Source organism: Abramis brama (assembly GCF_963993115.1).
Source record: "Abramis brama genome assembly, chromosome: 7".
NCBI lineage: Eukaryota > Metazoa > Chordata > Actinopteri > Cypriniformes > Leuciscidae > Abramis > Abramis brama.
This window is the reverse complement of record NC_139969.1, coordinates 32,404,425-32,421,305: the sequence shown is the minus strand read 5'-3', so window position 1 is coordinate 32,421,305 and position 16,881 is coordinate 32,404,425. Positions and strand designations below refer to the sequence as shown.

Genomic DNA, 16,881 nt, shown 5'->3' with positions numbered 1-16,881 from the left:
CTATACTTTTCTGTTAATCGACATTTCGCTCAACTTGTCTGCCGTCTTGAATAAAGTTTTGAGCTCACAGTGTGTCCTGGGATTGTATTCTCTGCAAACCAGACACTATTGTTCAAAAGTTTGGGGTCGTTTTTGAAAATACAATAAAAACTGTAATATTGTGATATATTATTACAAATTAAAATAACTTTTTTTCAATTTTAATGTTTTTTGTAATGTTATTTATTCCTGTACTGACAAAGCCATTACTGATGATTCTTCAGAAATAATTCTATGCTTAGAAAGGTTTCTTATTATCAATGTAGAAAACAGATGTGCTGCTTACTATGTTCAATAAATATTGAACAGATGTGCTGCATAATATATTATGATTCTTCATTTTTTGATGAAAAGAATATCTTTTGTAACAAAAATGTTCATTTAATGCATGCTCGCTAAATAAAGGTGTTAATTTCTTTAAAAAAATGACTGACCCCAAAAATTTGATTAATTACATTGGTAGTGTACATGTTGATTTTGGCCAAAACAAGATATCTTAGAAAGCAACACAATGTTGTTTCCTTCCTTATGGAACAACCTCAGGATTATGATGTCTAAAATGCTGTAGAAGTAGGCAACTCACTAGGGATTAGAACAAAATTTCTTTGTTGCTTATATTGTGTATCTAGAATGACATTGAAATGCATTTTAAATTACTTTACGAATTAGTGTTGGATAATGTTCCTACCTCTGTGAAAGTTTGACCATTTTATATTAACTCACATTTAATAATGCTCAGTCAGTGCATTCAGTGGAATGTAATATTCTGGATGACGTTTACTAATCAGTCTGCCATATGAATGGTCCGGTCTAAATTAACAGCATGCGTAGCTGCAAGTGTTGCAGGCCCAAAAACGGCCATATGTTATATATATAACACATATAACAATACTGTAATACATCTATAACTCATTTATGAGGCATAGAAGTCAAAACACCAGATTATCTAACAGCCGACAAAACATGCATGATAGGAAAACGAAGGACAAATACGCTTGCCATTGATGTCGGACTGCTCGTCCTTCTGTATGCCACACCTCCTCCTCTCCTGTCCTTCATCCTCACACTCTTCTCCTTCTGCCTACCATGCCATGCTCTCCAGTAACTCAGTGTTGCAGTGCAAACAACCTGGCTTATAACTGATCACTGCGTAAGAATGGAAACGCACCTATAGTGCTGGTGCCGAAGAACAGAGCCATGTAGTTACTATTACTTAAATAATTTCACATACAGGCTCTGTTCACAGCAAAGGATGTCATACTATATTTTGAAAAATAAATCAGCCCAACTTGCTTTGTTGCCACAACCAAAGCAGTTATAGGCCTCCACATGCTTCTGGCACACTCACTATGCTTTTTACCCTCTGCATGCAAATCTGAATGCTTTGAGATGTCCTGCTGCTAGCTTTTTTTGAGTCTTCGACTCAAAATCCATTCATTTGTCCACTTCAGTTCATCATGCATTTCATGTACAATTCTTACTTTGTGACGTCCTCCATTAATTGAGTAAACACCTATCTATGAGAAATTGATCGTCAAATGTATCTTGAATCACTTGCAATGCCAGTGGCATTTGATCAAGTCATCAGAGGTCCACAAAGCCAAGAGCAAAACAATCATCTTTTATTTTTGCCATATGGACATTAGACAGCCCTCTTTCCCTTCCCTTCTTTTCTTTTGCCCTCCCCTTCCTTCTCTTCCTCAGCAGTCCCTCAATGACAAGCGTAAAAAGAACCTCTTTTCCCGCAAGTTCACCTTCTACAAGAACAAGGAGGCGAGTGAGCCGGAAACAAGCGATGTGGACCGTAAGTACAGAAAGCGGCACTACAGCGCAATGTTGGGTGAGAATAGGGCAGCAGGTCATGAGGACAGAGGTGGGCACTGCTCCACTGGACACAGCAGGCATCACAGCCTACTTTAGACACAGCAACACCCGTGGACAGAGAACGCTTGGTGCCTGCTGTGTCCAGTGGCTGGACCAGGCCTTAGAGTGTCTCAGTAACCCATGTACTCTTGTGGTTGTTGTCTCTCTCGTTGCTCCCTTCCTGACCGCTCCACAGGACAACCCAGATGACATGCTATCCAAAGGCCTGAGTAAGTTCCCCATGTGGATGCCCACTTGGTCACCTCTGGACCAGATCTCTCTTCCTCTCGCATCTCTCATTCTTCACTCTCATAATTCATGCTGATCTTTCTCTCGAGGGCACTTTTAGTTTGTCCCAGAGTTCAAGAGCTTCTCCAGACACGCTTAAACTACCAGAATAAAACTGTTTTCTCTTTCTGTTGTTGAAAGGTGAAAGGTTGTTTTCTACTGTCTTTCTCACCGTTCTCATTCAGTATCTGCACATTTTATTTGCTCATGATGTTCTATTGAGAAAAATGATCTGTTGATCTGATATTTATTTGCCATCACACACTTTAGATCTAATTACGGTTTACTGTAGAGTCCTGCATGTGGGCGCGGGTACCCGACGGGTGAACTGCTAATGTAACGGGTGTAATAACATTTACGTGGTCATTTGCGGTGCGGGTCGTGAATCAATAGGCACGGGTGCACTGTGGGTCCAATAGCCAAGACTATTTCTACTCGTTCGGTACCCACTGATAGGCAGCTGCTTTCAAACGGTCCCGTGCTTATCACGCTCTGTAGTTTAAAGAGTAAAGAATGTCAAAGGTTTCTAATTACAACACAATTTGCAGCATTGAGCACAGCGTTTGTGCGCTGCAACTGAAGCGATTGACAGCTTCAGTCATTAAGGGAGCGTTTCTGTATATAATCAATTCGCAATTTGAACAAGAGTTTTATTTTTCATGCTGCTAAGAGAACCACAATTATGCCCATATGTTCAAAATAGCCTTTATGGGCAGATCGTTCACATGGTGTTAGAAAAAGTTTTGTATTGTTAATGCGAAAATCAATCGTTTTTCTTTACCAGATTTAATGCGGGTGTGGTGCGGTTTTCTTTTCTGTGTTTCTTCAGTCATTCTTCAATTGTGGTGGCAAACAAGACACAAAATTTGTAAAAATCATGTTTTATTTTTAAATAATAAAATGCATTGCTACATATTTAAAATTTGTTTAATATGATATGTCTAGTAAAATGAAAGCTTAATGATTTTTTTAATTTTTAGAAATTTAAATCAATACTGGTGCCACAAACATTTATGTCTGTGGTGTTACCAGTATTTGAAGTATGCAATAGGCAATATGCAATAGTATGCAGTAGGAATGTGCAACTATAAAATGGTCTTTGGTGTCAGGTTTGGGTGAAGGGATGAGGCTAGGACTCAAGATGCAAGAAGCAATGGGCTTTATTAATCATACGAAATAAATAAAATAAAAACCTACCCTGAGGGGGGAAACAGAACTTGACTTGACTGGCACAGGACTGCAAACTCAAGGAGAATAGGGCTGCACCCGAAAACTTAGGCAGCTGACTTGTTACCTCGCTGCCCTATCAGCCAATGACTTTGTAGGCAGCGTTTGCGCATGAAGGTACCTCACGAAACTGATTTGGGACAGACTTCTGAGGCAGCTTCACGGTTTAATGATCTACAGCAAAATAGAGCGAGCTTCGGTGAAAACTAAGTGAATATTTAATGACTACAATAGTGATTTCTCGCTAGAAATGACATCATAAGTGGAAAACATTGATCAAAAATGTACATTTACACACAAACTGATGACCAGCCGCAACTTTCAGACACCATCTTTATTTTTCTGGCTCAACTGTCACTGAATGCAAAGCACAGGATTGTGGGATATCAAAGACAGAAAGTCTGCAAAGTACACATCTATGCTGCCTTCAAAAATCGATCAGATGAAGGAATCTCAGGAGACAAGAAGTGAAGCTAACATTGCATTCAGACGTGCCTTTATGCCTTCCGACCTTGGAATGTGTCCTTCGAAGACAGCATTTAGCAGTTTTCGGATGCAGCCTAGATAGGGAGCGAACAAGGCAGGTGACGAGGAAAGACAGGTGGGGCAAATAAACCAATAATCAGGTAACAAGATGGGCGGAGTTAAGACAATAGACAGGAGAGCACATGGCACAAGGAAACACATGACAAGCTCACATCAGACATGGCTAAATCACAAGCCATGTGCTCAAACAGAATGAGACACAGACACACAGCCAAAGAGACACTCATAAGCCGCATATTCACACTGAACATGACAACATGAAAGCACGCAGCTGGTGTTTTTCACTGCTACACAGAACGCGTGAACTCGCTCAGACAACTCGCTCACACAACAGAGCAAATGCTCATCCCGTGCGCACACAACAGAAGACAAACACAAGGAGCATTAATGTCTGAATCCTGACACAAAACCAAACTAGACCGAAGTGCCGGAATCCAAACACCACGCCCCGCACATGAAACAAGGCACACTGACAAGAGAGCGCAAGCCTCAAGCACGCTTGAAACCGCGCGCTCAGACAAAGACAAGACAATACAATACAGGAGTGTCAGGACTCTGTCATAAAACCTAGAAATAAACTAAACTATGAACAAACAATGGCAGACTGCATTTTAATTATATAACATTAACAAACATAAATAAGTATTTAAGTAATACAGTATTAAATGTATTGCTCATTGTTTGTTAATGTTAGTTAATACATGAACTAATGTTAACAAATGAGACCTTATTGTAAAGTGTTACCGCAAACTCTATGATTTTTAAATAGAACATTTCTGTTTGTGTATTGTCTGTGGATTTTCTATGGAGTCATGCGGTGTTACCATGAAAGACTGTACCACCACAGATTAGCACAGATCTAGACCTTTCTAAAATGGAGGCTGCTCCAGTCATGATGGTTTCAACGTCTGGGGACATTTTAGAAATATTAATAAGAAATATTCATTTAGAAATAAAAAAAAAATCTGTTAGTTATCAGCGTAACATCACATACTCTAATAAAGGGTGATGCATGAAATTGTTATAACTTTTTATGAAAAAAAATGTAACAAAATACATTTTTTAAACAATTGAATTAAATTGTACCTGGTAAATTAAATCGAAATCACAATATAGCCATTTTATTTGTTCTAAAAACGTCTGTATGGTGGGAACATGCAGATTTTGTTGCACAATTTCTCAAACTCGATTAAATATGTACACCGTAAATATGTACCAGTTTAAACATGTTAAAACAGTGCACAAATTGTTTCCCCTCTACACAGTATAAAAATGCAAACATTTAATGATTTATTGGTTTTTAAAGTTTATTTTAACTGTTGCAAATTAGGGGTAACTTGTCACTGCAATTGAAGAATGGCCCCGTTGACGGATTTTGTTTTGAATCAGGACATTGGTTGTCATTTAGTAGCTTTTAGTTTACATCACAACTCAATAAAACCACACTAATATGGACAAAGACACCTTCAGAAAGGAAATACATTTTTGTGTCAAAACTTAAAATGTGCCTGCGTATGCAAAATGGGTAATAAATATTTTAAATGTTATAAAGACATTTATAGACAAACGTTGCGTGAGCGTGTGCTTAATACCCTGTTTATGTTGTTTAGATTATTATTTGCTGCTAGGAAGGATTCATTTGTTTACTGTTTTTTTTATTTTTATTTTTTTTATTCAGATTTATAGGCTATTTTATGCTAACACTAATTTTAGATGTATAATAAACCTGATAAGAAACATAAAACTATGGTGGGTAATAAAAATAATAATTGTGATTAATCTTATGATTTCTGACCAGCATTTAGACAGCAGAATGAACCCGTAATAATGTCAAACTCTGTACTTTTAACTTTTGTTTTATTTAATATTATTATTAAATTATTAAGTTAACTTTGTCAGCTTTTAAGAGACATATTAACATATAACATATATGGACTAAAGTTTTGATTTCATGTGGTCTTTAAATTGGAGAGGGACACAGTTACATTGACGATTCTCAGAAGGTGTACTGTGTCCCTCAGTGGTGTGTGTGTCTGTACTCCTCCACTTTGCTGAGACTCAGGATTGCTCTTCCACTCTTATGTGAAGTCACCTCATGCATCATCATGTGCTCCTGTTCTTGGTTCTCATCATCCATTCCCCTCTGTTATGATTTCAGAGCATGTCACCTCTAATGCCAGTGATAGTGAGAGTAGTTACCGTAAGTTCTTCTTTCCATTGTGTCCTTCATCCGTCGGCCTCGTCTGCTTTTCTTTCCCATTTAACACTGTTCTTCTCTCTCTCTCTCTTCCTCTCTGCTGTGAATTAACGTGTATGGGAGATCCAATTTAATAATACAATATACAAATAAATATATCACCGAGCAGTGTTATTCTGGACTTCTCAAGAGTTCACATCGCCCACCCCCTTCACCAGAGCAGCACTGCAGTGAGGCAGGCTGGGTAATGTTCCACAAGCCACACAGATACAATACCAAAATCAATCAGTGAGCCCTCCGCCAGTCTCCATAGCAACAGTGCACCCCCATCCCTACCCAGCCCTTGCCCTCTCTCTGTCAGAGACAGTCAGAGTCACAGTGTTATATCAAAGCCACTCTGAAGATATTACACACCGCTGTGATCAGCACTGCAGACTGTGCATTACCAGCTACTGCATGATACCAGACACTTTGAGGCAAGATTATATGCGTCACAGCATCATAATGGGATCGCCAGTGAAATTGTGGCAAATTAAATGAATGCAAACATAAATAATAAAAAATTGATGCAAGCAAGGGCCCACTCAAAATATTTTACTCAGCCACTGGTTCAAATTTGTACGTAGCTTCTTCAATATTTCCACTTGTTCTGCTATATCACCGTTCAAAAGCTTTGAGATTTTTTCTTTCTTTCTTTTTTGAAAGAAATGAATTCCTTTATTTAGTAAGGATGTATTTAATTATGTAATAGTTAATTACATTTAATTGTAAAGACATTTATAATGTTACAAAAATGATCTATTTCATATAAATGCTGTTCTTTTGATCTTTCTATTTATCAAAAATCCTGGATGGAAAATCACAGTTTCACAGCATGTGACACTGAAGACTGGAGTAATGATGCTGAAAATTCAGCTTTGACATCACAGGAGTAAATACATTTTTGTCAAATGAATTATAAAAGAAACAGTTATTTTTAATTGTAATATTTCACAATATTACAGTTTTTACTATATTTGTGATAAAATAAATGCAGCCTTGGCGAGCATAAGAGACTTATGTCAAACACATTTTAAAAACTCAAACTTTTGAACAGCAGTGCAAGTAAATAAATAAATACATTTAATTTTGTAGCAATTTATTTTCTGCTGATATGGTTTAGTAAATGTTAAGTTTTCATTTCTTCAGCATTTATGTAGTTTGCAGTGATATGGAAATTGTATAGCTACAGTGCAGTGCAATGAAGCTCCATCACAGCAATTCATTCATAAATAATTGTTTTGCTGGAAAATGATGTCATACAATGCAGGACCTGCACTGACCAGTTGTAATAGTATAATCAGTATTTGATTGTGTCAGCACAACCCTGCAGTACAAAAGCTTGTCCTGTAAAATCAAGTCTTCATTGAAGCTGTACTTTGTGTGATTTCCTTAAGTATTCTTCGTGATCTTTCATACATGTGAATAACTAACAAAAACAGCCAGTTTATTCTGCACTAACTCACAGTGTTTCACATTGCTTTCTTTGTGGGAAGGGAATAAATGCATAATATTTAATATATTAAGTACACTACAGTATGATGCAATAAACAGCACTAGCATGGCACAGGCCCAGTGTTCATTCATTTACAGCACGTTTCTGCCTCTAACTCATAGTGCACAGGCAGGCCTGCTGAGATCCACAGAAAGAGCTGCACTTTAATCATTATGACAGTCTCACACCAACCATGACGGAGGACTCCATTGCCTTAACAGTGTTCATTTGTGTGGCATAGAGGACCTCTAGCGGCCTTGAGTGGATCTCGCATAGCTTTTGTTGCAATTTCACACATTCAATAATAGACTGGTGCATGTATGACGTCAGAACCCAGTTCGCCGCTGGTTCCTTCGAGATTTTCCTATGTGGTTTTATAATGGGCTTTTTTCACTTTATGAGTAAAATAAAGCCTGTGGTAAACATAACTTGACGTTTGTTCTACAACTTGCACTGCACACACTCACACCTCAAGCAGTCTTATCTAGTGACTTAATAAAAACTTGCATTTTCAAAAATGAACATAACTGCTTCAAAATTCACCTTTTTGCTCTGGGCGTGTGTAATTTATGTTGTAGAACAAAACGTCTAAGTATATTCAAGTCTGTTTTCCACAGTTCAATCGAAAAACCCCATTATAAAAACCCATAGGAAAATTTCGAAGGAACCAGCGGCGAATTAGTCTTTGGGTTCTGACGTCATTCCCGCACCACTCTATAATGCATGAGCAGAAAACATTGCATTGATTTTAGTGTCTTAATATGCTTGGCTGGATTTGTTTGTCTAAAAACGATACCGTAAACCAAATGATGAATTGTACAGAGATATTTTTTCTAAGTTTAACTGTGTGTATGTGTGTGTATTTCTCAGGTGGTCAAGAGGAATATGTGCTCTCTTATGAGCCAGTCTGTCAGCAGGAAGGTAAAATGCTTATGATTCTCTGTAACATCAATATTAACCCATAAGATTTAACATGAACAATTATTATTAGGAAAATGTAATTGATTTCACAAATGATGTTTCCACAGTGAACTACGCACGGCCAGTGATAATCTTGGGTCCGATGAAAGACAGAGTAAACGATGACCTGATATCGGAGTTCCCTGACAAATTCGGTTCCTGTGTTCCCCGTAAGTCTCTGTACACCGTGTGTGTGAGCTGATGAGATAATATGATGAGGGATACATTGTAACAGTGTCTGCAGTGGATATTACAGGATGGTTTGCAGGCTTGTCAGATGAGAAAAGCAGTTTTGACTACACTGACGTCTTTTTTTTTGAGATTTTAATACAATTCTACTAGTAAGTAATGTTAATTATTATTCCCTGTGAGGATATTAAACTGGGGGAATGTCTGTGATTTAATTAATTTCCCTTCAAAATGGAGTGGACTCTGACAATTCATGGTGCGGTTTGATTAAAACGGGCATTAAGAATACAGAAATATGGCACTATTTGAAGGGACAGCCATTTGTAATGCTGTCTGTCACCTTAACTTACATGCAGACGCAGAACGCACATGCTAGTTTACAGTAGCCTTTAGTCCTTTTGGTGAGTTCAAGTGCAGCTTTTTGCCCGAGACGCAGCCGGCGAGAGGCGACAACACAGTCAGCTTTAGTCGCCACTAGTTCTTTGACGTCGGCTTGGTGTGTCCCAGGCTTTAGATGAGGGAGACATCCAAAATGAGCAGTGGTTCCCCGGACAAGTTTGAGAAGCACTGCAATAGCTTCCAAAAAAGTAATTGAGGCCAATGGTTCTCATCTTACTTTTTTTTTTTGATAAAATCTTATCAGGTAGAAATTGTGCCTAAAACATATTTGTACTGATCCTTTTCCTAATTCTTATAGAATAAAACTCAAAGGCCTTCGAATATTGTTGCACAGCATAAACTGGGTGGCTGTGTTCTGAGACCCACAATAATAATGATAATAATGTAGCTTGTGCTCCTCTCTGTCTCAGATACAACGAGACCGAAGCGAGATTACGAGGTGGACGGGAGAGACTACCACTTTGTCGTGTCCAGAGAGCAGATGGAGAGAGATATACAGGAGCACAAGTTCATCGAGGCGGGCCAGTACAACAGCCACCTGTATGGAACCAGTGTGCAGTCTGTCAAAGAGGTGGCGGAAAAGGTGAGGTCATTACCAACACCAAGTCTACTGTACATACATTACATTTACCAGGCAACAGAAAATAGTATTTGAATGTCATTAGTCAATGTTTACATATCATGTTATTTAGGAATTGGAGCTTAGCATTATTTCTGGAGAAATAAGCACAATTTGCACGATACACCTGCTCAATTGCTGACAACACAGGAGTCTAATGCTTAACATGCATCCTTAATGCTAACCAGATGAAAACAGTGTGTGATACTCTCTTCAGGGCAAACACTGCATTCTAGATGTATCAGGCAATGCCATCAAGAGGCTGCAAGTGGCTGTGCTTTACCCCATCGCCATTTTCATCAAACCAAAATCAGTGGAGAACATCATGTGAGTGAAAGACAAGAAATCAAACTAGTATTTACAAAGAATGTCATGCCATCAATGACTAATACATTACTATGGTGCTGATGGAAAGGGTGGGATGTCTATTCTCTACCCTATTTTCCATTGTGTCATATGTTGTAAACTGTTCCCAGTCAAAGGCATTGGGGTGCCGTCAAATCTATTTATTTCTCAAACCTTTTTTAATGTTGGATCACTCACTAACCCACAAGCAATGCAATACATCAGTGTGTAATTAGAGGGCAATGCTGTTTGCTCTGTCCTCAGGGAGATGAATAAAAGACTGACGGAGGAACAAGGCAGGAAGACATACGACAGAGCCATGAAGCTGGAACAGGAGTTCATGGAGCACTTCACAGGTCTGTCTCTCATACAGGCGTCAAGACTACAGCCTACCACAACTCACATTTCTGATATTACAATACACTATATATGTAGCAATGGCAAGGTCATTGGTTTGATTCCCAGGGAACCAGGGCTCTGATCCAGTTCAAGAAATGAAAACAAAAACCGGAAACGAACGAAATTTTAACAAGAACATAAATGAAAACGAAATCGTTTAATCATTCTAAACAGAAACGCTAGTTTGAAATTACCTGTAACCGGTTAATAATGTTATTTTATCATTCTATTTAATATTTTAATTTGGCAGTCAACCAGTCATGAATTAAAATATTACGACCTATGCAACGTTGTCAAAATGTGACTTTGACACATCCAACGTGAGTGAATTGTCGAGCCATCGTTGGTAAGTCGCCATGGCAATACGCTGGCATTAGCTTCTGGATCTCTGGATCTGGAGTTTTTCCAAGGATATGCCACCAACTGTTAAAGCATTAAATTTAAGTGAAAATTAATGGCAGGTTATATCCAGTGTGGCGTGTTTTGAAACCTGCAAAAATTGCAGGTTAGTGTAGAACAACTATTCGCTGTATCGTTTGAGCAAACTCCCCACCGCAATCATTCCTTTTAAATGGACTCCTTAGCCTTTACTGACTAATGCTTTGCCAGCTGATGTACCTTTGGATAATATAATTAAAAAGCTAACAACAATCAGTGTAATGACAACTTTATTTTTTGCATGAAAACACTTCAGAATAATATTGGTATAGACTGAGATGTAAAGAAGCTTTTTGCCGTGGTGGCCAATAGCGGAGTGAACTGTCTACAGTGATGAGGTAAAGCTAAGAGTGGTCCAGACCAACCTTCCGAACGCATGACTTACAGAAGGTATACTTAATTAAGAAACGTTTCGAGAAACGCGTATTAACGAAAAGGTACAGCTTAAGGTATAACTTAAGAACGGCGTAGCGTTAAGGTGGTTTCGTGAAATCCAGCCCAGAAGAAGCCAAGACAGTCTCTCGTAGTATAAAGTTCTGTTTCTTGTATTTAGTATAGACAAAAAAAAAAAAAAAAAAATGTATATATATATATATATATATATATATAAATAAATGTAAATGCACATGTAGTCTTCACACAAATCCAGAGACCTATGGATTATACATAATAACAAGAACACTACTCACAGCAGGCTATGAATTTGGTTGCAGCGGGGCTTCAAAAGAGATGAATTTAGAAATGTCATTTCTAAAAGAGCATTTTACCATCAGTTACTGTTATCACAGCTTACAGGCGGTCACAGTTACAGTAGCTTAGGACACTAAAGAGAGCTTTTACCCATGATCGCCCGCATGAGGACTGCAGATGTGAAACGGCTCATGTCTCAGTTGTTAAATTTGTTCACGGAAATATTTGCACATTTTAAGAAACTTGCTGAAAAAAGCAGATGAAAGTGAGAGGATGATTATAACATTCAATTATACAACTTTGTGGTTTTATGTTGACAAATTAATCCACAAAAAAAGCGTTTTGTGGAAGTTGCATTTTAAGTGCCCTTGTTTCAGGGGCATGTGACTCTTCTGCTCTCTGAATTCATCCCTTTTAAAGCACCACTGCTAAAATGTAAGACTAAAAAGCCTAGATAAACTCACTAATTGACAAACTGGATGACTGTTCCACCATTCCAGCTGTTGTCAGTTTATACTGTATGCATGAGTTTCTCTACGCTGTCACCTCACTGTGATGGTTCTCTGCATTGCAGCGATCGTTCAGGGCGACACCTTGGAAGAGATCTACGATCAAGTCAAGCAGATCATCGAGGAACAGTCTGGGCCATACATATGGGTACAGTCCAAGGAGAAACTATGAGCGCCTTCAGGAGATTATCGTCCCCTTCTCTCTGCCTGATTTATTTATTGATTCTCTCCTTTTTTTTGATAATCTCAAGTCGGGCTTCTCCAACCGACAGCGTTCACTCAACAGATTAATTCCTTAATCCAACATACTTGGATCTCTGTTCAGTCCTACATCTGCACCTCCTGACTTTCAAGAGAAGGTGATCTGTCCTCCTCAGATCTCCTCTGCTTCCACGCTTACAGAGAGCAAAAGCTACGCCAGAGCGGCATCTGTTTACCAGGGGTTTGGAGACGGGACAGTTCCTTAATGTTTAAGGGAGGTTACTTTGTAAGGACAAAGACAGCGATCTGGATTTTCCGACACGCGTCTCTTTTCGTTTGACCCGTTCGTTTCTGTGTGTTTTTTTGTGTAAATGGTAACATGGAGCCAGAGTCTCAGGCATCGGATTCATTCGAATGGTGAGAGAAACACAAAAAGGCAAAAGTTTGCACGTTGTAGCTTTTAAGACCAGGTGTTTCTTCGGCCCTTCTTTCTCGTTGTCTGTTCCGCACATTGATCATCATTGATTTACTTCTTTTTCTCCCTCGACTGTTGTATCGGCATGCTTGTTGTTCTCCTCATTCTAATCGTCTGCGTTTCAGAGCCGTTGTGTTTAGATGATGTCCCGCCACCGTTAGAATGCCGGAGTCTACAATCAGTGTCTTACGCAGAGTACATGTTTTCAACTCTTTGATTTACATTTAGGAAAGTCCGCCATTTGTAAGGAACTGATATTTTTAAGAGGCAATAAAATGCCAGCGCATATGTGGAAGAAATTTATTGTACAATGAGATCTTAACAGATATTTAACCCTCCATAAACTGCCTATTTTGTTATAATAAAAGTCTATATTGAGCTTTACTTAAGCACTATTATGATGGGAGTTATTTTCTTGACATTGTAAAATGTATATTAGAGCAAGATATTTAACAAAAGAAATAGTATGAATATATTTTTTTCCCCTTTTTCTGTTACCACCCTTTATTTTCCCAAACTGAAACGTGCAACAAGATGCAGGGCAGCGAGGAGAACGCAGAGAAAACAGAGCCAAGACGATTATTGACACAATATTTGAGGCTAGTTCTGTCTCTTCCTCCTCTCTGCCCACCATTTCAACATCATCATCATCATCAGCTGGAAGAAGAAGGCTCTGTCCGTTCCCCCTCTCAGCTGGAAGAAGAGCTTCACAGAGACTCCTCCTTTTTTTCTTTTTTTTTCTAAACCCGTCCCGGAGAAGGGGTCCCGTCTGCTCTTCCTACGACATGATTGTTTTCTATACTAAGACTGCTTGTTCTACCACCTCAACACCTCTGCTTTTTAGGGACATTTTGGGACTGGACAAAAAAAAAAAAAAAAGAAACCTGTAAATAACCTACTGATCTGATTCATTCCATTGATCACAACGAACAAGAGAATGGTTAATTCAAGAACAATAAAACAAAATCTTTCTCGTACAGCACAGTGCTGGTGTGAGTCTTCCTTCAGATGGAGTGCTGGAGTATATTTACATCTGCATGGACGTAAACATCAATACACTTCTGAAAGATGTCACAGTAGTGATTATGGTAATGCAAGGCCATGATAGTTCAGTTTGGTATGATTTATTCGGCCTCATGCTGTTTCAAACCTCTATTATTTTATTTCTTCTGTGGTCCATACAATGGAAGTCTGTGGTCATCAAAATGGTTACCAACATTTAATGGAAATGAGGGTTCGTAAATGATGAACACACTGTCAACTATTTTACAATTTCTGCGAATTGGTAGCTAATTCGTATAAAGTCTTACAATATCATTGGCAGGTTTTCATATGATCAGCTTACTCCCCACTGGCGGTCAGGTTTAGGGGTGGACCTTCTTAAAATCATGTTTTCATTCAAATCATATCATCACCTCTTTCTCTTGAGATTGGGTTGGAAGTTCACTGTGTTCACAAGTGTTGAAGCAGTGGCACAGGAACTGATGTGGAGCTGCTGAGATTCAGTAAACAGCAGTACGATTGTAATTAACAAACATCTGGAAGAACAGTGAAACGTTCCAGTGCTTCATAAATTATCTGCACTATTGGAAAGTTGCTTGTCCAGTTTGTGAAGCGGAAGCTTTTCAGACATTAGCTTCTAAAGATAAGTGCGCCTGGTTTCACCCCACTGATAGAGCCTATTTGTTTGACATTACACACAGTTAGACTTCTAACAAGCGCTTGTTGACTTCATGTATCATGGAAATCCACCGCAGCCTCAGAGGAAAAGTAAAAACGGAAAATGTGAGTTTCAATTAAAATGTCCACATGTGTCACAGTGCATTTTTTCTTTATCATTTTTTCTGATAAATTCATGACAAATATCCCTTTATTCTATAAAACCATTAATTGTTTGTACATTTAAATAATGAATATTAATCTGTTTCATCTTAAACCCCCAAAATGTCAGGTTGTGCAACTGTCCGAACAAATAAACAGACTAAGAAAACTATTTAAAATGCTGTCTTAATAAAAAAATAATAATAAAAAAAATCAAACTAAATACAATGGCATTATTTTAGGTTTGAACCATTTCAAATAAACAATTTTTATTATTATCAGTAGTTTTAAAGCTATTGAGATAATTGAAAAACCTTTGTCCGTGAATTTGTATATTGTCAAATGTCAGGGTGGCACAACTGCAAACATGGCTCTTTTATTATGAATTGACAAGGTAATAACAGAAAATATGATAATGCATCATCCAGATCCTTGTGGCAGAGGTTTGTAGATCTCTCAAATACTGGTAAAAACTGCTTATTTCAAGTATGGGTTGGCTGATAACAGTTTCCATGTCAGGTATTACAACTACAGTATACACAATTATTTGGTTGTACCGCCTGACAGAAAAAGTCAAAAATTGAATTTAAACACTTTGAAATGTTATTTAACAACTGAAACTTGTTTAAACACATTGTTCGTGACTCAAAAGTATGCAATACAACCGTTTTGAAACAATTTTTTTTTTTTTTTTAAACACCTTTTTTAAGCGTCATTTGTCAACGTGTAACCTTTGACGAAGTGTTATAGAGACATAAATGAGCTACATAATCTACCTTGATTTTACATTTTTGAAATTGAGCTCCTGCGCTTGCTCAGGTCCTCATGAAACTCAATAAATCACTGTAGCTTTGAACTGTCTCTGTCTTTATTTAATAATCTGGCAACACATTTTGTTTCAATAACGTGACAACGAATCCCATACACTCATTTATTTCTCAAACAACATGGCACTCCCGGTCATACAAGCAAACTTTACAGTGCTATTCATTTAAATAAGTCTATTAAGGGCCACAGAACTCCAGTCTGAGTCTTTAATGACGCTGTCCTCATATTCACAAGTGGCACAGAATATGAGTTCTCTGTTCACTCATTCAGCGCTTCATCAGTCACTTTTTGTCTTTTATCCGTCGGTTGGCGTCCTTCATTCCCTCTTTCACCTCTTTCACAAAAGTCTCCCGCAGTCTTGAAGCTCTCCGACCCAACTCTCCCACATCCCTGGGAATCTGTGAGGTCTCCTCGCGTATCTGGCGATAAGTGTGGGATGTGAGCAGCTTGTTCGAGGCGTTTTTCCCGGCGATCTGAGCTTTAGTGATGGCGAAGACCGTGATCTGGGCCGCACGTCTAATGGCTCGAGACTCCGCGAGTTTCTCCACCACCTGAGCGTTATTTATCAAGGCATGAAAGATCCGCCCCAGCACCATTTTGAACCTGTTACAGATATATACATTAGGTTTTAATGATATTAACCACGTTCACGTTTAATACACGTTTAGTTTAACTATTATTTCGTTATGTAAACAGTAAATTACCTTCAAAGGTCCCCAATCGAGTTCTCTACACTCCACTGAGCGGGTCTTTTTCACTAGGATTTGCATCACCGTAACGGTTTACACGACACAGCGCCTCGACAGGCGTGGAGAGTAATGCATTTTACACAGACAATCATGTAATTTGCTTAAGTTCAATTTAACAAGTGTTTATAAACGTGTCCATCCAGGTTATTGTGTTATATTTACAATGTTTTTAATAGTTTCCCTGAAACCTCACGATTTCCGTAGATATAAAGGCAATACTACTACAGGGCAAAGAATAATCTGTATAGTTGTAGGATTTTTTTAATTTTTTCATTTCTATTACCAATTTTAATACAATTATTGTAAATACCAAGCAGATACATAGGTTGTATCCAAAATCACATACTTCCCTACTATATAGAAGCCTAAGCGAAAACAGTACGTGACAAACAAAGTATGCCCGAATTCACAGTATAAAAGAGTAGGCAATAAAGTACCCGGATGACCTAGTTCTTCTGGTGTGTTGAAGAGAGGAGTCCCACCGTAGGACCCCAGTAACGTGACATAAAAAGCTGTTACTGGGCTGTTACTGTTACTGGCCTGATATAAAGCTGTTCTCACGATA

At 38.3% G+C, this 16,881-nt stretch overlaps 2 protein-coding genes across 28 annotated transcripts in view; one reads left to right on the top strand and one right to left on the bottom strand.

Annotated features, from left to right (window-relative positions):
- dlg1b (discs large MAGUK scaffold protein 1b) overlaps nucleotides 1–13,900 on the top strand; it is a 116,207-nt gene extending 102,307 nt beyond the window's left edge. For 11 of the 27 annotated variants that reach the window (XM_084120186.1, XM_084120180.1, XM_084120179.1 and 8 more), the window contains 8 exons: nucleotides 1,744–1,843; nucleotides 6,122–6,163; nucleotides 8,565–8,615; nucleotides 8,723–8,824; nucleotides 9,653–9,825; nucleotides 10,079–10,188; nucleotides 10,471–10,562; nucleotides 12,308–13,900. In XM_084120186.1, the coding sequence (XP_083976312.1) occupies nucleotides 1,744–1,843; nucleotides 6,122–6,163; nucleotides 8,565–8,615; nucleotides 8,723–8,824; nucleotides 9,653–9,825; nucleotides 10,079–10,188; nucleotides 10,471–10,562; nucleotides 12,308–12,414 (777 nt within the window). In that variant the 3' untranslated portion in view covers nucleotides 12,415–13,900. Of the gene's footprint in view, nucleotides 1–1,743; nucleotides 1,844–2,098; nucleotides 2,133–6,121; nucleotides 6,164–8,564; nucleotides 8,616–8,722; nucleotides 8,825–9,652; nucleotides 9,826–10,078; nucleotides 10,189–10,470; nucleotides 10,563–12,307 lie in introns of all 27 variants that reach the window. The other 16 variants (XM_084120193.1, XM_084120189.1, XM_084120187.1 and 13 more) reach the window with 5 other exon arrangements.
- Nucleotides 13,901–15,656: 1,756 nt separating this feature from the next.
- LOC311086962 (protein NCBP2AS2-like) lies at nucleotides 15,657–16,339 on the bottom strand. The gene is made up of 2 exons (XM_084120205.1): nucleotides 16,272–16,339; nucleotides 15,657–16,170 (listed from the first exon to the last, which is right to left on the bottom strand). The coding sequence occupies exon 2, from the start codon at nucleotides 16,161–16,163 to the stop codon at nucleotides 15,849–15,851; it is 315 nt and encodes a 104-aa protein (XP_083976331.1). The 5' UTR covers nucleotides 16,164–16,170; nucleotides 16,272–16,339; the 3' UTR covers nucleotides 15,657–15,848.
- Nucleotides 16,340–16,881: the final 542 nt, after the last annotated feature.